The sequence below is a fragment of the Osmerus eperlanus genome, chromosome 5 (assembly GCF_963692335.1).
Source record: "Osmerus eperlanus chromosome 5, fOsmEpe2.1, whole genome shotgun sequence".
Classification (NCBI taxonomy): domain Eukaryota; kingdom Metazoa; phylum Chordata; class Actinopteri; order Osmeriformes; family Osmeridae; genus Osmerus; species Osmerus eperlanus.
The window spans coordinates 13,904,890-13,927,926 of record NC_085022.1 but is presented as its reverse complement, the minus strand read 5'-3'; the positions used below and the strand labels follow the sequence as shown (position 1 = coordinate 13,927,926).

Sequence of the window (23,037 nt, the reverse complement as noted above, 5' to 3'; positions counted from 1 at the left end):
TCTGTAACACTTGACGTTGCTGGTCACTGCCAGCTAACTGGTGTAACTGCCTTGACTGTTTGAGGTTACACCGATCTACACCGTATTGTATAGGGATAAACATCAACAACGCCACACTGACCTTCCGGCATTGTGCAAAACCATTTGTTTTAGGCAGCCATCATTTGCATCGTGTCTGCGTGTTTACATGTCTGTTTGCGGATTAAACTGTGGGATGTTTCAAAGTGTGCATTTCATCTACACCATTCATGCAAAATTCGACCACCCATAACTGTTCTCCTGAAAGATTTTTTTATGAAGGAAATTGGAGTGTTTACACTTTAAGTGGCATTGCTAAAATGTTGTACTGAGAGAAAAGAAAATGTGTCAACAATACTGCCACCCAGTGTACATACTTAGTACTTGTCTGACATTTGGAACAACTGTTTGAGTATGAATAAAGACATTCATCAAAGTTTATATTAAGTTTATTTTGATTTTTAAAAACAAGTGAAAGTGAAAACAACTTAGAACGTTAATTCTAATTGTTAGCAATTTGCTGTTTGCTAACACACGGTAAGGAAAACCTGACCCCAAAAGTCAGTAAACATGTTTGGTGATCAAAGTATGCAGGTAGCCTAACAGGTGGATTTCGGAATCAATGCTGGAGACAACGTGGTCATTTACGCATATAACCCTCACTTTGGTTTTGTTCCATCTTGCAGCCTTTCTGGGCTGATGTTCAAGCTTCTACTACTACTAAGTCGGCCAAAAGTATGACTTGATATTGAGTGAAATATTGTGTCTCTTTACCTTGGAAACATAAGAACTGGAGATCAGAGATTTTCTCATGGTTGCAAGCAAGAAGGCAATTACAAGACGCTGACTTCTTAGAGAGCCTCTCGCTCAGAAGCAATTGCCCGATATTTTAAACAGCAGATAGGCTCCAGTATGGAGAGTATCACATTCAAACACAAAGGATAGGGAGAAGAGTTCTGGTCTAAATGAGGTTCATACCTGGCTACAACAAATCTGAAACTATAGAAAACACAGCTGTGACACACATACTTCTCACATAGCGAACCACGCCTGTTGAATGAAATAGGAATGTTTATTGTAAGCAATAAGCCCCCTCGTGGCTACATTAATGCTTTATTTACATTTAGTCATTTAGCAGACGCTCTTATCCAGAGCGACTTACAGTAAGTTTATGTGCTCTCTTTGAAGTTTATCAAATAAAATAGAAACGATGTAGGACTTCCTGCAGTGGCAGTAGTGACAGATACAGGTGTGATTGTTTCAGTCAAACGTTCTGTGAGTGGAGGAAGTGAGAAGCGGAGAGAGGAAAGGAGAAGGGGAGTGGAGGGAAGGAGAGGAAGAAAGGGAGAGAGGAAAGAGGGATTGTAGGGAGGGCAGGGTGAGAGGGGGAGGGGTTGATAGAGGGAAGTGGAAGATAGTGCTGGGGGAGATAAACTTCTGTCCTCTCAGCACATGTTGCATGTATCTGTCATGCACATGTTGTGTGGAAAAGAGGTGAGAAAAAGAAAACACAGTAAGGAAAAGAGGGGAAGAGACTTTCAACACAGTAATTGTATGCTTTAGGTAAAAAGTACACAACAGCCATCATTTAAAGTTCGGTATTTACACAAAAGAGTGTCACCAAAACTCAAAATGCCAAAAGGAAGTGTAAGGTAGTAGATTTTTTGTTAAGAAGCAACCATGAATGCATGTGCGCTCTCATTGCAATAGGAGGCTGAAAAACATAAAAAGCTTTTGGTTTGATCTTGCTGAGAGGAACAAACCGCTCTCCCATAGGTCACATTTGCATGGAAATGAGAGTATGAATAAATCAAAAGCATTCATTATTTACTTAGTATTTTCAATATTTGGTTGTGAGGCATAAACAAATGGAGAACAGAAATGTCTGCTTGTGTAAAAGTTCAATACAAAAGGTGGTGACCTTGGGTGTGTTCTAACTGTTGTCTTGTTCGCTACAGCTGCTTTCTCCATATATTTGAATATGCATGAACGGAGTCAAGAATACTCATGTCAGGGGCGTAGCCACGGGTAGGCCTGGGTAGGCACAGGCCTACCCAATTTGTTCTAAGGCCTACCCAAAAACGAAAATATCTCCAAAAATACATTTAAGCACATGAAAATTGCAAAGAATACATTTGGGACCAACATACTTTTATGTTGAAAGAGATAAATATCCCTGCATGCTGGTTGGCATGAGATAATATTGCTACAAAATTTGCGGGTGTGTGCTAACGGTCTTCACTTCTTGGGCACTCATTTCCTTCACTCCTCTCTTTTGTTGAGGAATGACTAGATTCACTCTACAAATAGCCTACACTTATTTGACATGGCAAAAAGATAAATGGGTATACAATGATTATAACCTTGTTTGATGCTTTGTTTTAAGTAAATGCTACAGATGTTTGATCAGAATTATGTAATGTTTTGTTGACCTCTGGCTCGTTTCATACTATAAGGACTGTGAGCCTTATACAATTTTGAAACCCTGCTCTTGCCAGCAAGCTTGTATTAAACTTGATTAAGCCTCAGAATTAACTTGAAGGTCATTGTTACTTGGTAGTAGTCAGAACCAACTCAGCGAATATAGACTGACCTCAAGCCTATGTTCACTCTGAGATCTTAGCAAGTATCTAGGTGAGAGGAGATGATGGAAAATCGAGACTGGAACCTCTTCTTGTGGGATGCACCCAAACAGTATTGAAACGGAAGATTCAGTGTCACATGTGTACGGTATGGTAAACTGAATATACTGTATTCACATGCACGTGTGGAGAGTATGTCCAGTGTTCTCTGATGGAAATGAGCAGTATCACAGCCCTACACAGTGGGCATTTGGAGGAGAGCTAATTAGGATCAAAGTATTGACTGCCAAGAAGGGCTAGTGAGAGGCTTGCTCACAAAGGACAGTGCAGGTGTCAATACATTAGTTGGCAGCCCCATTCACTTGCCTTTTTCAATGCAGCCACTCCTAAATGTAACCCTTGTGGAAATCTTTTGAGGGTACCTGTGCTCGGTTTTTATAGATTACAGATTTGTTATCTGAGCACTCAGTCTTTATTATATTAAATATATCCAGTAGAACAGCTGTTTGCATATGCATTGAAGATCCAGCAGAAACTTTTTGCTGTATTATAAACATAAATTAGGTGGATTGTTATTGATTTTTTTACAAAAATTAAGTTCAGTACTCATAAACCAGTGACACCCCCAGTCTTTCTCCGCACCATCTCAAAACTGGCCGTCTTATTTCCAAAATTGATTCTGGAAATAAGTTGAGCTATGTGAATGGCTTCTGGCACTTCTCCTGAGAGCTTAGCATTGTTCTGCAGGGAGATGATCCTTAATCACATTCAAGACTTCAGATCAAAGAAAGAAGCAGAGGACACCAACAGACCATTAATCAAGACATCTGTTCTCACAAGGACATTGGCCAGGTCTCCTCAACAGTTGACAAACATTGGACAAAGATACTGAGATAGAGAAAATAAAAGAAATAAGTACAATTTACAGAATGTAATTGTACTTATTGTTGCATGTAAGCGCCCAAACCACTCATCATAATGTTGTTTTACAAGCTGAGGCTAGGTGTTACTCTGGTGTTCTCTGTTCTCCCTTTCTTCTCCCTCCCTGTCTCTCCCTCCCTTTCTGTTCCTCCCCCTTTCCAGTGCACCCAGCTTCTTAATGGATTTGGATTCATTTTCTCTACTTTGGGGGGCACTAGATCACTATTCTCTGTAACTGTACAGATGTTCTCTCACATATTCAAACCAAACATTAAAGCCTTGCTCAAGTAGACATTAAATACTACTATTCCATTTGATTTTTTTAAAACTACTAGTAAGCAGTCTCTCTTCCTATTTGAAATTAAAATGTGTCTTCGACACAAGCAGTGTAGACAGACACATGTATTCCCCTATGGTATGCTCATGTCATATTTATATCAAGTAGATATGAATTATAGATTAATGACTGAATAACAACATCGCTTGTGGGGGAGCTTGGTGGTATACATGCGTTGGTCCCTCAGTGTTTGCCATTTAAAATGAGCCAAGGTTCAAACAGCACTCTTCAATCATTCAGAGGACACTGTAGCGCAACTCCCCGACACACTACCTTGGATGATACAACACTCGCCCTGAGCGCGCGTTGAGAAGAACATGTCTTAACACCAAGAAAACTCTCTGGAGATGAAAAGTCAACTCTAGTTTATTGAAAAAAGATATTGGCCAGTCAAAGCCCCGCTGCACGCTGCCTTCGTTTAATAGGCCATATTTAAGTACCTAAAAAAGCAAAATTATTCAGTGGTTTTTATCTGGGATTTCATTCAACAGTCTTACATTTTTTTTCTCTTTTGAGGATGATTATGAACTATCCACTCATCATAATCAACTTGAGCAATCACTCACAAAAACACCCATTTGTTTTGTATTTTCAATTTCAGCTTCAAAGAAACAGTATACTGTACTGTACTATGCATAGAAATGTAATAGGTTGGCACTCTATCTGAATGGAGGTCAGTAATGAAACTCCAATTGGTGTTGTACTGATATTATTCTTTTTGTATCGTATTCAATGATTTCAACATCTCAGATAATAATTCCTGGTAGACAAATCCACATGCACATTTTTGATATGGTTCACTGTTACAATCAAGTCTAATTTGTAATAATTGCAATAATTGACGGCACAAGCGAATCTACATAACTAATAACTCACAAATGCTTCATGTCACAACACACAAGGGGATTAGCTGCCTAAAATACAGAATGCTCCTGTGGATCTAAAACACCACAAGTTGCCTTAAATGTCTTCCAACTATAAATACTATCTACGATATCTATTAGTGTTTAAAGTGACATTTTTGTTTTTTGAAATGTTTCAAGGAATAACAGGATTACCGTTCATACACAATGAATAAAAACACTGAGATTAAAAAGATGTCAAACAAAAATCCTACTATGCAACCACAACACGACTTGTAGGCACGATGTGTAGGCATATTTTCTCTACAGTATGTTAAGTACTTATCCAAGTTTTAGAGAAACAATATTTGGCCTGTATCTTGGAATTCTTTGGATAAGAATTTCACTCCTACCCACTGTTGTGAACACACACACACACACACGTACACACTGAGCCATAGACCCATTTTTCTGAATACAAAAGGAAAACTGATTTGATTTATACTCAATACAAGGTGTGACGTTCTTGGGCTTCACTGATCTGTATTCCATTCACATTGTCATTTCTGTTTTTTCCCCCATCCAACAAAACTCCTCAATAATGGTGGGCAATTGTATCACTCTATTCAATTTATACATGAAAGGAATCTCATAGGCTGTACCAATGGTGGAGTGTTTCATTTCAAAAGATGACAATCAGAACTAGAAATAACTACAATGAAACATTTGTGCTGCAAGCACAATTCCTTAGCAGCAACCCGACTGGATCCGTTTTTTGCAGGTATGCCTATACTATGTGTGTTTTCACTTAAAGGTGAAAACACACATGTTCAGGTTGTCTCTAACCAACTTTCAGGTCTTTAGTCAAAAGCATTTTCCAAAAGGCAATTCAAAATGTCACTGAAATGCATTCAGTCCCACACTAAACATGTGCATGTTAGTCACATTACATCAAGAAACTGATACATTAAAGCAAGGCCAGGTTCATGTCCATAACATTCAATGCTATAGCTAAACATGCCACATATGTAAAATAGATGTTGGCTGCATGGCTTCTTTTAAATGCAATACATGTCCAGTAAAGTCACGGCTTATGATGTTAGTCTGTCAAAAAAATAATCTGTATGAATTGCAAGAAAGATACACTTAACTATATAGCAAGTTGAGTTTTCTGACCTGAAACAATGAATTCTTCAGTGCTTCACACGTGTACAAGACACCATACAACCCAAGATTTTTTGGACACACCAGACTTGAAACATGACGATAACTTAAACAATGTCCCAAGTGAATTTCACACTTTGAGGGAGATATTTTAACCAAAATGTGCCTTAAGCAGACATAAATAACACACCACCACTAGTCTTTAGATATTCAATACGGGTGATCCAATGAGGTTCCTAGAACATCGCAGTGTAAACTTCAGTAGACCTGTATCCCAAGATCCCACAGGGTAACGAGAAGGGGGGGGGTTAGTGACAGAGTCTGTGTCTCCACTGCCGGCTACTTGGCCTCCCCGTCAGGCCTCATGCTGAAGGGCTCCAACCGCTCACTCTCAGGCAACATGTTGTTGAGCCGCTCCATGAGCGGCACTGTCTGGTCGATGCCCATCTGGATGCGCCTCAGGATCATGGACATCTCGTTGACCTTCTGAATCTGCTCGGCATACTTGGCATAGCGCTTCTGGCGCTCCTGCATGATGCTGAACAGTGTCTCCACCGACAGATCCATCTAGATAAGGGGGGGGGGGGGGGGGGGAGGGGGCACAATAACAAAGAAGAAGCAAAATGTTTGACCGGAAACAGACCATAGGTAAGTGTGTTGTTTGCCAGCATCTGTGTCGAGACAACAAAGTGTAAAATACTGTATCTGTTGATCCGTGACCACTATTGACTGCACAGGCATCACTGACCACCCTCTCAGGTGGGTAGTGACTTGACTGTTGGTCTACCTCTTTAATCCTTTTCACCAGGGCATTTTGGTCAAAGGCTACAGCCTCAGCACACTGGTGCAGGTGGTCCTGGTAGCGGACACAAAGCTGTAGCACCTGAGCCGAGTCCAGCTTCTCCAGACACACACTGCTGGGGGATGTCTGGCCACTTAGGACCCCTACAGGACAGAAGAGACATGTTCAAAGCGTACAGTAAACCATGTTATAGCCTACACAATATGAGTAACTAGAAGAGTCCAAGAAGTCATCATCTGTGGTGAATAGACATCTCAATGGAGGTGGATTAAAATAAAAATAACATTTGTAACGGCACTGTGGAGAAGGGGGGTCAGAGGTCACCTTTCAACAGTGGCTGAAATGTAGGGATCTCTTGAAGCTTGATAACATCTGGATCATTATGGATATTACGCAATGACTGGGTCCCCTGAGTAACCACCACAATGTCGTCCATTTTCGCCCTCTGTTTCGCTGGGGAAGGCACCACTGTAAGAGATCATCATGAAAGTTACACCTTAAGGTTAATTATTTTTGACTGAATTATTACCACCCTAAAACTATAATCTTTAAGTTTGCTCCTGAAATCTATGAACTAATTCTCATAATCAAAGCAACATAGTTATTAAGTAAAAAAAGTGCAAAGTCCCCAACCAATTCCAGCAGAGTAGCTTGCAACACATCCTCACACGAGACCACAATCTATACTAGTAGAGCTAGAAATGAACGATATGAATAATTGTCACATTAACTGTTACTGTATAATTACGGTATGAATCATTACCTGAAGAACTGTAGTCAGAGTGCTTGTGCTCTGAATCTCCACTTTGTTCGGCCCCCATTTTTGATGTGCTAGCTAGCAAACGAGCTAGCTTGCCAAACGTAAACAGTGGAATTGTCTTGATCTCTCTCTCTGCAAATATTCGCATGCAAGTACCTAGATATTGCAATTATTCCCTGTGCAAATACATTGCGACACGTTTTGTTTGGTTTGAAAGTTATGACTGATGTGCCGGGGCTGCTATGGCTAGATAATGATACACAAATAACAGTGTACACACTCTAGCTACCTATTTATGTTAATAATTCTGTTCATACATACTGCATTATGTTTAGCTACATTCCATGCGACATTTAGCTAACGTTACAGTTATTATAACTAAAAGGATAGTTCGGGAACATTGGCTTTTATTCCCCTCCACTTCCTTCCCCACGACGGCTTGTTACTTCCGTAAATATTGCAGTCACATGCTTCATGTTTATGTAGACGTGTTTGATTGGTGAATCAATTTTGGGGGCTTGTCCTTGGTTGACAGATTGTATTTTTTTTATTACAGTCACATCTAGAACTTTTAATAAATATCAATTAATAATCATTTTAAAATATATTAAAAGACCAACAATATAAAGGTCACTCATTAAAGCAACCAATCAGATTTAGAGGTCCGTGCTCCTCACATCATGGGTACATTTACAATAAAAACATATTTTCAGGATATATTTTTTACTCTTGTACGTTATAATGACAACACAATACAATACGTACCATTATAGGAATACAGATGTATTATTTTAAGTTATATACATCCCTGTGTTTTTATGGAAAATTTATGGAAGTTAATTAAACTGAATATTTTGGGTCTCGTTAATGCAATACTTCGAAAGATTTTGTTTGTCTTTTCAGCCTGGAAGAATTTGACAGAATTTGAGTTGTTGATCAGGTGATTTCCACACCTAGATATCAAACTCTATTTTTAACGGCAATGTTTTACATTTATGGACCATAATGCCCCAAGCCTTATGGCCAGCTGGCTGTACCAGCAAAACTCACCAGTCAAGATGGCTTGATCCATAACACAAAGATCTCCATCCAGGACCTAACATACTGCCACCAAGTGGCACACCTAACCACTCATGCTGCTATGTACCCCAGTTTTACTCAAGCCCCATCATTCAACACAACACAAAATCCGATGCAAGAATTTCTTATAACTTCCTTAACATAGAGGTCCTCAGTGCAATCGTTTGAGATAATGGCCTGGGTGACATCTCCTATTTCTTGTTTCATTCTGGTAAATGGAAGCTGCATCACTGTCTTTAACCAGCAGCAATACCCACCAAATACAGCCTCTGCTACCTTCCCATGGGACTGGAGAAGGGGAACAGCATTCCTCCAGGGTCTCACTCCCGTGTGTCCAGTCCTAAAACCTCCTCTAGTTTCTACATGGTCACAATGGTTGGTACTATGTCACTTATATCCTGGTTGTGTGCCAATATACACACTTTTGGCAGGGTGAATGCCATTAACTGTTGTTACTGTAAGTGTACAGGAACTGATCCAAAACTGAAAGCTTACTTATTTAACCAAGCTGCAAAAAAACTTGGAACTGAACATTTTCTGGTTATGAACATAACATCATTTCTTTATCCCAGGTCTTTGGGGTGACAGCACATTAATCACAATTTACTGTAGTGAGAATGTTTTTTTGGCACAGCTAGTGATGCCTTAATCTGATGTAGAACATCAGAGTGAGTGAATATACAAGCAGAAACAGTATTTATGACTCATGGAAAATATCCTATTTAAGTAACAGATTTATTTTTTTTGCCTCTCTTCTTGTTAAACAAAACACAAAAACAATTTTTAGAGGAAAATTACTTAAAAAAAAAAACTGTAGTAACAATGAGATCAGAAAAAGATAAATCCAATCAACCATCCATCAGCACTGACAGCCGAGGCATTAGAGAACCAAAGTACAAAATACTCAAAGCACTGAGAGCACTTATAGTACCAAACCACAGGCGGTATATTGACAGAAACAGAACTCTTAAACAGAACAATCATTGAGTCGATGTAAACACGACATTAAGCACTTCAATCACACTCCTCTTTGGAGCCGTCTTCGTTCAGGGGGTAGGGACTCAGGTCCAGAGTCAGCATGCGGCTGAACATGCACTCGTTGAACTGGGGTGAAGGAATAAAGGTAAAACTAGAAACAATGGCCATGATAACAGAGGAGAATGTAGTACATATTTCCATTCTCACCTTTAATTGGTATTACAAAAGGAAGGGAGAAGGTAGGTTTTAGAAAAGCTACTGAATATAAAGAGTCTGACCTCGTATTGAATTCATGGTGTATCAATGTCTTATTTGAAATCAAATAATTCCTACTTTAAATTGTTGTTTGAAAGCATAGGTATTGGGTGCATAGCCAAAACTCTAGGCCTCTGGCCTAGTTAATGATGTCAAGCATTAGCGTGACAAATAAGACGATGGCTACAGCATCTCATCGACAGGCGGTCCCTGCCTCGGCCCTACTTTTGAAATCAGATTGAGTGTGTACTCAATCACGTGAAGGGATGTAATTTTTCACATTTTTCACATTTACCCCAAAAGATGTAAGAGTGTGTTCATGTGCTACACAGGGAGAGCGTCGAGGTACCTCTGGGTAGACCCCCAGCAGAGCGTCAGCCCTGGAGTAGAACTCCTCCTTCAGGGAGATGACGATGATCTGGAGTCTGGCTCTGGACTGCTCTCTGATGAAGCTGGTCACCTGCTCCGTCACACACACAACATATGCAACATGTGCGGCCAGCCTAAGTCATCAATCAATCCGGTTGCATATTATATATGAAGGATAATAATAATAATCCTTTTTGATCCATAATCAAAATGAGATTGATCCAAATCATAGCCGTGCCTGGTCATCTGCGCTGATCAGAATGGCTTGGGTGACAGAAGGTCCTGTACCTTGCCAATGTTTGTGTTGTCCAAGGCAGCATCCACCTCATCCAGGACAAAGAAGGGAGCAGGACGAAAGCTGAGATAAAACAGCACAAATGAGGGTAAAACCAACATATACTGGACATGGCAGACCAATGCTTCTCTCTAAAGCATGTTCTGTAGTAACTAAATATCCAAATTAAGTACATGATACTGTTTTCAGCTTGACTCAGACTCGCATTACCTGTGGATGGCAAATACAAGTGCCAAGGCAGCTATGACCTTCTCCCCTCCAGAGAGGTTGTCCATAGCCATGAAGCGCTTCCCTGGAGCCACACAGTTGTAGCTGATGCCCCCCAGGTAGGGCTCGTCTGGGTTCTCTGCACCCAGAATGGCCTGGAGCGGACAGCACAACAACATGGGGGATCACACACTGAGCCAACACATTGGTTAAGCCATAACACTATAGCACATCCGAGTGTGTTTTAATCCAAGCCAAACCCTGACCTGAGCACTGGTGTTCCTGCATAGTTGCTTGTAGATCTGATCGATGACTATGGACACATGTTCGAAACACTGACTGAAGAGGTGGAAGCGCTTGGCTTTGACCTGCTCAAACTCCTGGCTACACTGCCTGGCTGCTCTGGTGCTGGCGTCAAAGGCTGAAACAGACAAAAGAGATTTGGAAAAAATAAGATCTGACCTACAAATACAATTACATTCCTTGTTTTAAGTGTTGGTAACCACTTCATTAGTCGAGGAACCCCGCAGTAATTCGGTCGGGTAAAGTTTAGGATCCAAAATCCCCCTAGTAAAGAACATTTGGGTAGCGGGCAGAAAGAAAGATATTTATTGAAAATGTTTAATGTTAACCATGTCCACATACACCCTGGGCAATAAGAGGCGTTTGTCTATTAATCCTACACCAACGACAAAGGTCTTACATTAGCAGGAGCTTATTGTAGTCATCTAACAGTAGTTCCATCTTAAACTGTGGCACCTGTTAGCGGCAAATGCTAGTGCTAACTTTCCCCCCCTGCTATTATTGGGTCAGGGACGAGTTAGTGAATGACATTTTTCTCTCACAGTTGGTGATGGTTGTGGGTGAACCTGTACAGGTGGTAAGATGAGCGGCACATCACCAGCATGTCTCTGTCCTCGTACCTTCCGCCACACTCTGGAACTTGTCCTTTACCTCCCTCATCTTTTCTAAGGCTTTGAGGTTTGGGGCAGTGGAGCGCTGCAGGACCCCCTCTACAGACGATCCAGCCTCCCTCAGGCTCTCCAGCTGAGCCTCCACCTCCTCCTCAGCCTGCACATGCTGCACACACGTACAGCATGGGAGTCAGATGGCTGAGCGGTTAGGGAACCGGGCTATTAATCAGGCGGTTGTCAGTTCGATTACCGGCCGTGCTAAATGAATTTGTGTCCTTGGGCAAGGCACTTCACCCTACTTGCCTTGGGGGAATGTCCCTGTACTTACTGTAAGTCGCTCTGGATAAGAGCGTCTGCTAAATGACTACATAAAATGAAACGTACAGACAAGCCACTAGTACTGGGATCCTGAATGACATGGATGTTATGGATGGATGAGTAGGGACTGTACCTTCAGTTTTGTTTGCAGGTCTGAGTAGTCGATGACCATGAGACTCTCCCTCTCGTAGATGTCCATTGTGGTGCCGGTGCTCTCAGACTCCGAGTCCAGCTGCACAGACCAGAGCAATCAACCACAGTGCCAGTAACCCTAACCCTCGAGTGGCCTATGAATTACAAACTTTGCAGAAATTTGGACAATTTACATATTAACTTGAGGAATTTGAATATGAATTTTTTCATATTTTACATTCCCCTACTACTAAAACTGTTTCCAAAGCATATCAACAGTACCGACCACAGCAGAGGCCATTGTTTCATTTGCCAAACCAGAAAAACAAAACACATTTATCCTACAAAATACCCTCATGTACACTTCTTTTGAGTTTTCCAAGACTTCAAATATACTAATACTACTTTTCTCAACCTGCAAGTCGCTGCCTGTTCTACCTGCACCTCACTGATGTCGTCCATTCTGCCAGACAGCAAAGTGATGGGCAGCGACTGGATCTTACAGTCCAGGAGCAGGTTGTGCCTGCCCAGGCGTTTCTGCTCCAGGGCCGTTTCAGACGAGATCACCTCCCTCTGCCTCTTCACCAGCTCCCTGTGGAAGAGGGGGGAGACAGACGACACAGCTGGAGGGGGAACTTACGAAAGAGCAACGTCAGTATGAGTAAGATATAAGAAAGAATGGATATTAGCAATCAGACTCATCAGAGGTTCAAAGTCGTTCATATTGGCTCACTGAGGGCAGAGGCAGGCAATGCTTTGTTACTAGCAACATACAGTGAGTTGGTTCAGCGATCTTTTCAGCTGCTGCTACCTGTACAGCATAACGAGTGCGCTGGCTCATAGACATCTCTCATGTGATAATGACTTGTCTGGCACAGCTACCTTGAGCTCTCCTGCAGGACCTTCATGTTCTGGTCCACCTGGGCCTTGGAGTCAGCCACCTCTGTCTTCTTCTCTAGAAGACTATTCTGCAGCTCCAGCATCACACTCTGGCACTCCTCCACCAGCACCAGCAGGGACTCTTCCTCCTGAGACGGAAACAAGAGGAAGGCAAGAACTGAGAGATTGAGTTGGTCCTCACACAGCAAAAGAGAGAAAGAGAGAGAGGCGTATGTGAGGAAGGAAGACCGACGGAGGCTCTGACCTGCTTCTGCTCTGCCACTTTCTGGTCCTCCCGGCCGATGGTCTCCTCCAGCTTGCTCAGCTTTGCCCTCTGCTGCTCCGACTGCTCCAGTCCGTACTCCAGCTGGGCGCTCAGACGCGCACGCTGGCTGTCAAACTCCAGCCTGGAGTCACGCCACGCCGCATCGGATAAAGGGAAGGACAGATCAACGGCAGAGCAGGCCTTGTTTACAAGTCAGATCCAATCAAAGACTTTTGAGACGATGTGAAACGGGCCGAGACATGAATGGAGATCCTGGGACACGTAGGGGCAAGCTTGTCTTATCAATGTGCATGATCCTGTACCGTTTCCTGTCCACTTCCTGCTGCTGTTTAAGGTTCTCCTGCTCGTACTCCCTGATATTGGCCACGCCAATCTCAGCACAGAAGTTGGAGAACACCAAGTCCTCCATCTGGATGCAGAAACAGTGTTGTGAGTGTTGCTTCACACAGCCTCTCTTAGCTCCAGGTAGTCACAGAGTTTGAAATGAAAAAACTAGAGGACTCAGGGGTGTTCAGAATATGTCTGCCAGTAACCAACTCTTACAATACAAATATGTATGATTTATGAATGGATGGAATACTCAAAACAACTGCAATATACTTTCAAATCTTTGGTTTTGACTCAATATTGATATGGTGGACAAAATAACACAATTTGTTTTTTTAAAACTGACCAACGTTGAAGTAACTAGTTGTTATAAAAAATGTTATATACCGTATTTCTTCGAATAAACGCCGCCCTCGAATAAACGCCACCCTCGAATAAACGCCGCCCTCGAATAAACGCCACACCAAAAATGAACGTTGTGTAATAAACGCCGCCCTCGAATAAACGCTGCACCAAAAAAATCTGAAAACGGTTATTTAATTGGTTAAATTCAACCCCAGTATTTATTACACATGTACATAACTTTCTGTTTGAAAGCTAACATGTATGAACATTTAGGCATGCTGCTTCAGATTTTACACAATGTAGAACACCTGTATTTGAGACAGTTGTACTACCAACGCACACCTAATTGATAGCCAATGAGAAAGGGAGTTGCCGCACTCATAGACAAACAAAAAATAGACAAGGAGGTCAGCGGTAGTAAATGAAACCTGCGTTTTTAGCAGCATGATTCATTTGTCACAATGCTAGCAACAAAGTTGTCTATGGCTGCACTGCAGCTACAATTCACGAGATCACCCTTACTAATTAAACGCCGCCCTCGAATAAACGCCACCCTCTAATAAGTAGCATTCTACTGCCTCAGGTCACGGCATAGTAATTGGAAGTTCACTTCTTTACTCGATAACAAACAGGTCAGGATTATTGTCAATACCTGATCAATTTTGCATTTGAACTTCTTGATGTTGGCCTCCTTCACCTCCACACTCTCCTGCAGCTTGTGGATCTGGGACTCAAGGTTGACCAGCTCGCTTTCCAGCCTTGAGATCTCCTGCACTCAGATACAGCACACCTCTGAAGAGCTGGATACCTCTCTTCCAGTAACAACTGTGGTCATTACTGTGTGCTGTATGAGAATTGTAACTGGGTGTACCACAGGTGTCCTCTAAGCATTAAATTGTTTAACAGCCAGCTCACAATAACCCTGTTTCTTAAAAAAAGGTAAACAGAATAGAGTGTGCTCACAGCTTGGCAGGTGGGGATGGTCTTCTTGCGGAGAGTGTCCAGGTCTGTGTGGGAGTATTTGAGGCGGGTCTGGATGCCGTGGGCCTGCACCTGGATCTGCTTCAGCTCCGTATCCTTCCGTCTCAGTTTCACCAGCCCCTGTTACATACATAACACGGGTGAGTGTTTGCTGGAAGTTCATTGAGCGTTCACGAGGGGTAACTTTCTGTTTCTGTGAGGAATCCTCTTTTCTCAAGTGATCTTCCTGAGGTTAAGAGAGTGAATGAAGTCGTGTGGCTCAGCATGCAGACTTACGCGTAGCTCTGCCATCAGCTGCTCCTTGCGTTCCTTCAGCTGGTTCATGTGCTTCTCGTCCCAGTGTCGGGCTTTGTTTCGCAGTTCGCTGGAGCCTCCAGAGATGACTCCAGACTTAGCGAACATGGTCCCATCCAGAGCCACAGTCTATGAAGAAAACACAACATGTCCATATGGTAATGTTATTGATATTGACTGACCACAGAACACGTTTTTGAGAGTCATTGTTTGAAGCATGCTGCAAACTAACCAACCAACTCAACTAAGTTTTGAGTCTGTTTTATGGACGCATGAAAACATCCATCGACACTTTGACAAAACACAGGCACTAAGTGCCTTGCCCAAGGACACAACTTCAGTGGGCTCGGCCGGGAATCGAACCAACAACCTTCTGATTACTAGCCCTATTCACAAACCGCTCAGCCATCTGACCCCTTAGCAGAAGCTAACAACCTGTCACTTTGTGTATGGGGAGGGTGGGGATTTCAAATGTTTGAACAGAGAAACGTTTTAATATGTCCATCCCCAGCAGAGACAAGACTCACCTTTAGTCGCTCAGGCCCGTCGAAGGCCACATTTCTTGCCTCTTTGATGGTGTCACAGACCAAGGCATTACCACAGACAAACTGCAATACCTTCCTCAGCTGGGGGGCAATGGGGGATGAGGGGGCACATTGCACAACATCCACAACCATCTTAGCCCCCCGCATGTCCCGCAGTCGCTCGTTCAGAGGGCTCACCTAGACAAGGACCCAGAGGGAGTTCCATTGTCAAAGACATCTTTGTCTGTGAAATTCTGTAGTTAATAAAATATAATAGGTTCTATACAGTACTGTACTGGAGTTAGACAGAGCGTAGTACCTTCAGTTCAAACATAAATACATAACTTTGGTCCTGAGGACACAACTTTAATGCAACAATGACTCTTGGCGTCAGGCCCATGTAGTGGATGCTGGTCCCACATCTTTCTTAAACTCTTTCTCAGTCTTAGACCTGTTGTCTGTGACCTGCTGCCACGGTCCTCTTTGTATACCAAAGAGATGCCGACCATGGACGGGTAAAGCCCAACCCAAGATTTTATGGATTTATTACACTTTTAGGAAACGTTTAAAACGTTCAACTCTACACCTTAACCTGCACAAAGGACAATAAACTGTGCAAGTGATCAAATGTTTTGTGTTTCTAACCACCATATTTCTAATCAAATGGATATTACAATTGACCGGTGCACTTATGTAACAATAAAAACGATTCTACATGGATGTCCCACCCGGTTGATGTCTAAGAGTGTGCATCTCTAGCTCACGTTGAGGTAGTCCACAGGGAGGAAGGTCTCCGGCTCGGCCCTCTCCTCCTTTAAGTAGCGGATGCAGTCCCTCGCCACCTTCTCTGAGGACACCACAATGGCATTCATGTAGCGGCCAAACACCTTGGTGACGGCTAGCTGGTATTTCTTATGGATGGGGCTGCACAGGTCCATCAGACGCCCATACTGGGGGGGGGGGGGGGGTGCACAAAGTGAGTTCAACTTGTGTATGAAACTTGCAGTGGACATTAAGGTGTCTGTGTCTTGAGTTTCTCACCATTGTATCGGGGTAGATTCTCCGGAGGTCTTTCAGCACCTCATTCCTCCGCTGCTGCCAGCGGCTCTCCTGGCTGTCCAGCTTAGCTGTCCTCAGCTCCTCCAGCACCTGGCCCAGCTCCAGGTTGACCTGCTCACTGCGCTGGCTTCCACTCTGTAGCTCCGTGCTAAGGTTCACCTCCTGCTGATGTAACTCATCCAGGGAGGTCCTGAGACGGGAACACGCATTCAGTTAATAGATGATTCGAACGTTTTGAGCAAATTGACTCATCAAAAGGAAACGTATAGCTATTGCGGTAACATTTCGAAAGGAGACATCCTGATTGTGGGATAGTTTGGAACAGCGTACTTGCAGGATTTGGAATATTCCTCCAGTTTATTTGCTCTTTGTGTGTAGTCATCGAACTGCGTCTGGTACTGTTTAATACAGCGCTAAAATGTTTTAAAGAACACAAGCAATGAAAAAGTCAAACAGCAATCACACTATGTCCACTACAAACCTCATTCTTTTAGACATCTTTAATGATGTAACAACGTAGAACAAACCCCTGAAGGGAAAACATTAGCTACCTCAACTTCATTCTTCCTGCGCTGGTCAAAGGCAATCTTCTCATGGTCTGCATTCACCTCCCAGTGAAGTTTCTCAGCCTGCTGATTCTGAATAGCCCCCTGCTTCATGGCTAGCTTCTTCAGTTCCTTATAACGCTCCAACTGTGGCAAGATTAGACACAGAAATATGCACACGGGTCTTTCAAATATCACTTGTACTATAGTAATCAAGTGTGTCACAAACGCGGTTAGCTATAGAGTTCAACAGGTTCTAAAGTTTCTAACGCATTCATATTTGACAACAGTCAGCCAATAATACTTATTCTGAAACTCGAAACTCTCCCTGGTCTGTCACCTGTTCGTCCTCTAGGGTGATGTCGACCCCACAAGAGGACCTCTCTTCCTGCACCTTCCTCTCGTAGTTCCTCCAGGCCCTCTCCAACTTGTCCAGGTCCTGGCGGTAGTCGGCCAGCTCTTCTTCTTTCTTGGTCATCAGCCTCTGGCACTTCTGCAAGGCCCCGCGAGCCTCTGCTGCCTTCTTCATGTGGTGGGAGGTGTTCACCTTGGCCTTGATGTACTGAGGCCTCCGCAGGGACAGAGTCTGCTCCTGGGCACTGGGTGTGTCAAATGTAAGATTTGTTTCATTTATTTTTCATCAATTGGCATTTAAAGACAACACACATTTCTGCGTACGGCAACCCAAAAATGTTTGCTTTACAAAAAGTGGGGAGAGATCTATTTCTGATCACCGGATCTGTTTCTCGATCTGTTGCAGCTCTCTGGTGAGACGGCCGTGCTCTTTCTTCCGGGCCTTGACCGCCTGCTCCCACCTCTCCAGTGTGCTCTTGGCTTTCTCTGCGGCCCCCTGCATCTCTTTCAGAGTCTCTGTCTGGGAGCGGATGCCCTGCTTGTTGTGGTAGAGCTGGCACAGACTGAGCTGCAGGCGGATGGCATTCAGGTCGTCCACCAGGTCTTGATACTTCTGAGCCTGGGGGTGTTGACAGGAGAGGGAGCTGGATCTATGCCATGGGACCCAGTGTGGTGTGTGGTGATAGTAATATCTTATTGTAGGAGCAGCTGTACCGTATTTTACGGAAAATAAAAATGTTCTATGAGCCGCATCCCACCAGAATGGGAGCTTTGTGTTTGTAAATCGGAGTGTAAGCTGCACTGGAATATAGGCCGCACTTGATACAGGAATAACGATACTGTAGCGCCGGCTAGCGTTGGGAATTGAAGAAGAGGAATAATGCTCACGACTGTTTATTTACCCAGGAACACTTTCACATTGGACAGCTTGGATAGCGATCTAACAAGACAACATTCACAATCACAAATTATCTAAACTACAGACCAATACACATATCAAAACAGAACGAACACAACAATAGAACTCCTAACAATGCTTATCTAACTAAGCTAATTCCCTTAACTTCGTAGCTTTTCAGCTTGCCGCGGGGCATTCTGGGTACCAAGAGCATTGTCGCTACAATACCAAGCAATGCACGAGTATAGGCGATGTGTAACACACTTCGGTTGTGGATAGTATGTCCAGAAATAAAGGCAAGTTACTCATTTAGTGGAAAAATCCATTGTTATGTCTACAAAATAATTTTAGATATAGTATAAGTTTAGCTAGCTTGCAAATCATGAGGATAGCCTACCAAAGTTGAATTAGCCGTTAGTGATGCTAGCTAATGTTAGTTTGCTAGCTGTTTATAACATTTTACTGGGTCTTGCTGCTGTTTGATTTACTGAAATTATTTTGAAATGTTACGTTCTACTAGCCATTTGCCTACTTTAGCAAGTCACTGTAATTCCAAGCCCTGATATTAACTGAGACAACACAGTAAATAATTCCTCTTTCAAGTAATAAGCCCACGTTCAAGTGTTGAGCATTAAATTAGCTGCACGGTCTGAAGAGATCTTGGGACGAAGCCACTTTTTTGTTCTAAAACCGGGCTATACGCTGCTTCGAAATATAAGCCGTACAACCACAAGAAAACTGTAAAATCAGGGTACAAGCCACGGCTTTATTTCCGAAAAATACGGTAACTGCGTGACACAATTCATTCAGTCAAAAGCAGGTGGTAAGTGAGGCAAAATAAATGATTACGTTATTATAATAGCATCGACACGGATATGTGTTACAGTATACATTTAGAAGGAGAAAAACTGAATGGTTACGAACACACTGCAATGCATATTGTTTGATGCTTTGCAGTTGTACCATAACAATTTTGTTTTGCAGTCTTACCTCTATTTTCTCCAGAAAGACTTGTTTCTTCTCTGCAGCAGCAGTTCTTTTCTTGTTGAAGTGATACTGTGTGTCCTCCTTGGCCTTAAGCAAAGCTTCCTTCTTCTTATCGTACTCTCCTGCCAGTTCCAAAGACTGGCTGATGCGTTCAAACATCTTAGTTCTCTCCTTGGGGTTCTTCATTGCAATTGATTCCACTGCACCCTATGGTATAAGATATTTTTTAAATATATATACAGTACCAGTCAAAAGTTTGGACACATTGAATGGGAAAATGTGTCCAAACTTTTGACTGGTACTGTACATGTGTGTGTAAATAAATACACACATATTTTGTTGTGCTATTAGTGGTCCTTAAATAACTTTAGATTTATGTAGATACAAATGACCCCTGAGTGCTATCAGTAGGCCTACCTGGAACACCAAACAGTTTCTGGCTTTGGTCACAATGCCAATCTTCTCAAGTTCCTGTGAATACTTGGCCAGTGTCAAATGTTTGCCATTAATGCAGTACTCAGAGTTATCCCCTTAGAAAGACAAGAGTTTGTTCTATGCATTAGTTATGTCAGAAATGTAGCGGCAATGGTTGTAACGATGATTTCCATGTGCAAATGTTAAAATTGGATGGCCGTCAATGTTTGACGACTTAATGTTTACTGCTCCTCCTAGTAAGCAGGCGCTTACTGGTATTGTTTGACATTCTAGCCAAAGGTTTTGTGTTGCTTTAAGAATACTCACGTACTCAGTTAGTTAGTATGCCAACTACAGTATTTAGGTAATAAAACTCACCTGAAATGCTCCGGCAAAAGTTGATCTCCTCCCCGTTATCGTGGCAGTACCGCATGGTCACGCTGGCGGTGTCCGATACTGGTTTGCCAACATGTGCCCCGTGGATGAGGTCCTTGGTGTGCTTCACCCTGAGAGTTGCGGCTCTCTCACCCATCACAAAACTCAGCGCATCCATCACGTTAGACTTACCTGACAAAAACGTTATTGGCAAATAAAAAATATGGCTAGCTATGGGATACCTATTTAGCTAGCTATTAAAACTTCAGCGGCCTTGGGTTTGTTGTCTGCTAGTGCTAATTAATGTTGTGCGGTGACATTACACAGGAGCTAACGTTAGCTACTGTAAAATAAACTTACCAGATCCGTTGGTGCCAATAATACAGTTAAACTTCTTGAAAGGACCAACTACTTGCTTCCCTCGCCATGACTTGAAGTTCTCCACATCCAGCTGTTTTAGGTAGCCCATTTTTTCAACAACAACAAAATTCAATCTAGGTTCACATGCCAGTTTTGAACAGTTCGTGTTCAGAATATTTGAGCGGGAAAGGGAGTGTCTGCAATCTGCGCTCAACCCAGATTCGTGGAAGTAGGGATGCAACAGCACCCCCTTGCGGATGGTACAAGACCATCTAACACAGGTACTACGTTCACATTTCAAAATCACATTTTGCTGAGTAGAGGACCTTTTAAAATCTTTACTTGGACCGGTCACAACAAACACAACTTAACTAACCCGGTACATGCTCGCTGAAGTTATACACGGTGATAAAACTGTCATACCAGTATTTCAATTGAGCTGCCTCCCGCAGAGGCCCGTAGGGAAAATACCAGCAAATCAATCATGTGCAACATTCAGACAGATTAATGTCAACATGGCTTTTACAGTAGTATATGACGCGTATGTGCCTAGTTAAAGTATGATGCCAATGAAATGACTCAGGAACCGTGCACCAAAACATAGTTTCCTGAGACCCATTGAACATAGTCAAATATTGACAAGCAATCTCAATTAATAAATCTATCTCAACAGAGCTTGATAGGCTATAGGCTGTCGGGGTAAACCTGCCCTTAAATATAAGATTACTCACTAATTTGATTGGCATTCAACTTGCCTTGAGTTCAGAGAAGTTCTATGGCATTATAGTCCAATGTCCTGGACCTGGTGGATGACGTTTTCTGTGCACAGAATGACCAACCCACTGTCTCTCCTGTCTAGGGGAGGTTCTAGACCATTTTTATCTGGGTGGGCGGCCAAGCTGTTACATTAAACATTATTGTTGTTATATAGTTTTCTTCATTTCATTGCAGGCATTTACAAGCAAAATACCATGTTTATTATTATTCAGACTCTACATTTAGTGGGGTCACAAGGAGGTCCAAGCTTATTGTGACCCCCCCCCCCCCCCCACACACACACACACACACACATTATTATAATGCAGACATTAGACTGTGGCTAGTAGTTTTTTATTGTCCTTCTAAGCATTTTTCTTGTAGGCGAAAAACACTTGAAACATGATTATTTGATCTCTTTTTGGTTATCTCGTTTGGCTTTACTTGAGCAAGGCAATACCCTTTGCTGCCTTTTTAGGGTAGTTTGAATCTATTATTGATAAATAGACTGTAGTAGTAGCCATTTTGAACTTGCCTTCCTAATAATAGAGAGCAGAGGTCATGATCGCAGTACAAGGTCTCATCTAAAATGATATTATATGTTACAGCAATAGAGCCAATGTCAAACTATATTTGTAGGAAACAAAATTGTCCACTAGAGTGTACTACACAACCAAAAGTCTAAAACAATGGAATTTAAATTCTTAATTCACAATCATGCAAAATCCCTGTCCCAGTGGTAGTTTAATATTACATCTTTGCTGTAAATTCTCTTGTACCTAATATTAATCACTGACACTAACCATAAGCCCAACCAGTTGTTGAATAGCAGAACTGAGATGTCTGAATGAGAATAGAAACCTCAATGTTTTATGAGGATAATCACACTGACCCAATTAGCTTTATTTATTCAATAAATTCCACTGTTTTCACAGTACAGAGTGATTCCAATATCCATTGGCTGATTTTCTTGCTCCAGGAAGAATCAATAATCCATACCTACGTCTATGTTTGGAGAGATCGTTTCTGTGATGATTTGCAACTTTTACTTTCCTTCTATATGCTCCTTCGAGGCAAATTTCATTGCCAGATGAGGCTGAGAATTATAGGCAGATTATGGCAGTGATCAATGCCGTCTCACTGCTTGCACCTGGATATCAATAGGTCTGTCAGAAAAGCAGCATTTCTGTTTTTTTATTTTATTTATTAGTTTATTTGTCAGGGACAATGCAGCGCACATTATAACATACATAAATAACGTTGTAGATGTGTTGCATAAAAGGTTTTTAGCCAATAGGCTAATTTGCAACCACAGTCCCTGGTCAGGCCTTTCTAAAAAGTTAAGCAAATACAATTACTGCATAGTGTGAGTTACCCAATCATGCAGCAGAAGTTGATGGTAATGATTGATTAACCATGAGTTCTACAATTTTATGCAGCAGAATAAATTGTATATAAGGTAACAAGAAAAGAACACTCTTTAGTATACAACCATCAAGATGTATAGTTAATTGGGAGGGCAACCATTGTGTTTCTCTCTGAAGGCTAAGACATGAATGTTAAAAAAAGTGTTGGACGAGTAAGAAATGTATATGGGTAGAAACACTACAAAATCAAAGACTAGAATTCCTTAGTAAGTAATCATATACTATCTAAATTAACCTTATGCCCAGATTCAT

The 23,037-nt window shown here is 42.2% G+C and overlaps 2 protein-coding genes across 2 annotated transcripts; both read right to left on the bottom strand.

The window, feature by feature from the left end:
* Positions 1–4,208: 4,208 nt before the first annotated feature.
* Positions 4,209–7,881, bottom strand: borcs5 (BLOC-1 related complex subunit 5). Its single transcript, XM_062461779.1, has 4 exons — positions 7,430–7,881; positions 6,991–7,134; positions 6,652–6,809; positions 4,209–6,431 (listed from the first exon to the last, which is right to left on the bottom strand). The coding sequence occupies exons 1-4, from the start codon at positions 7,572–7,574 to the stop codon at positions 6,204–6,206; spliced, it is 675 nt and encodes a 224-aa protein (XP_062317763.1). The 5' UTR covers positions 7,575–7,881; the 3' UTR covers positions 4,209–6,203.
* Positions 7,882–9,073: 1,192 nt separating this feature from the next.
* Positions 9,074–20,780, bottom strand: smc1b (structural maintenance of chromosomes 1B). Its single transcript, XM_062461778.1, has 25 exons — positions 20,603–20,780; positions 20,246–20,434; positions 19,871–19,983; positions 19,457–19,660; positions 17,949–18,187; positions 17,555–17,813; positions 17,221–17,361; positions 17,000–17,082; positions 16,652–16,859; positions 16,375–16,560; positions 15,614–15,808; positions 15,069–15,215; positions 14,775–14,912; positions 14,464–14,580; positions 13,442–13,548; positions 13,119–13,260; positions 12,857–13,002; positions 12,413–12,566; positions 11,976–12,074; positions 11,534–11,681; positions 10,877–11,031; positions 10,614–10,765; positions 10,397–10,466; positions 10,089–10,199; positions 9,074–9,610 (listed from the first exon to the last, which is right to left on the bottom strand). Exons 1-25 carry the CDS (start codon positions 20,709–20,711, stop codon positions 9,521–9,523), a joined length of 3,702 nt encoding a protein of 1,233 aa, XP_062317762.1. The 5' UTR covers positions 20,712–20,780; the 3' UTR covers positions 9,074–9,520.
* Positions 20,781–23,037: the final 2,257 nt, after the last annotated feature.

Excerpts from the sequence above, each read along its gene's own strand:
- borcs5 (XM_062461779.1), bottom strand. The coding sequence starts at position 7,574 with ATGCGAATATTTGCAGAGAGAGAGATCAAGACAATTCCACTGTTTACG. Across the intron at positions 7,135-7,429 it reads CTCTGACTACAGTTCTTCAG|TGGTGCCTTCCCCAGCGAAA; the intron begins GTAATGATTCAT and ends GATCTCTTACAG. Across the intron at positions 6,432-6,651 it reads TGGTGAAAAGGATTAAAGAG|ATGGATCTGTCGGTGGAGAC; the intron begins GTAGACCAACAG and ends CCCCTTATCTAG.
- smc1b (XM_062461778.1), bottom strand. The coding sequence starts at position 20,711 with ATGGGCTACCTAAAACAGCTGGATGTGGAGAACTTCAAGTCATGGCGA. Across the intron at positions 17,362-17,554 it reads TCACCCTAGAGGACGAACAG|TTGGAGCGTTATAAGGAACT; the intron begins GTGACAGACCAG and ends ATCTTGCCACAG. Across the intron at positions 16,860-16,999 it reads GAATATTCCAAATCCTGCAA|GACCTCCCTGGATGAGTTAC; the intron begins GTACGCTGTTCC and ends TTCCCGTCTCAG.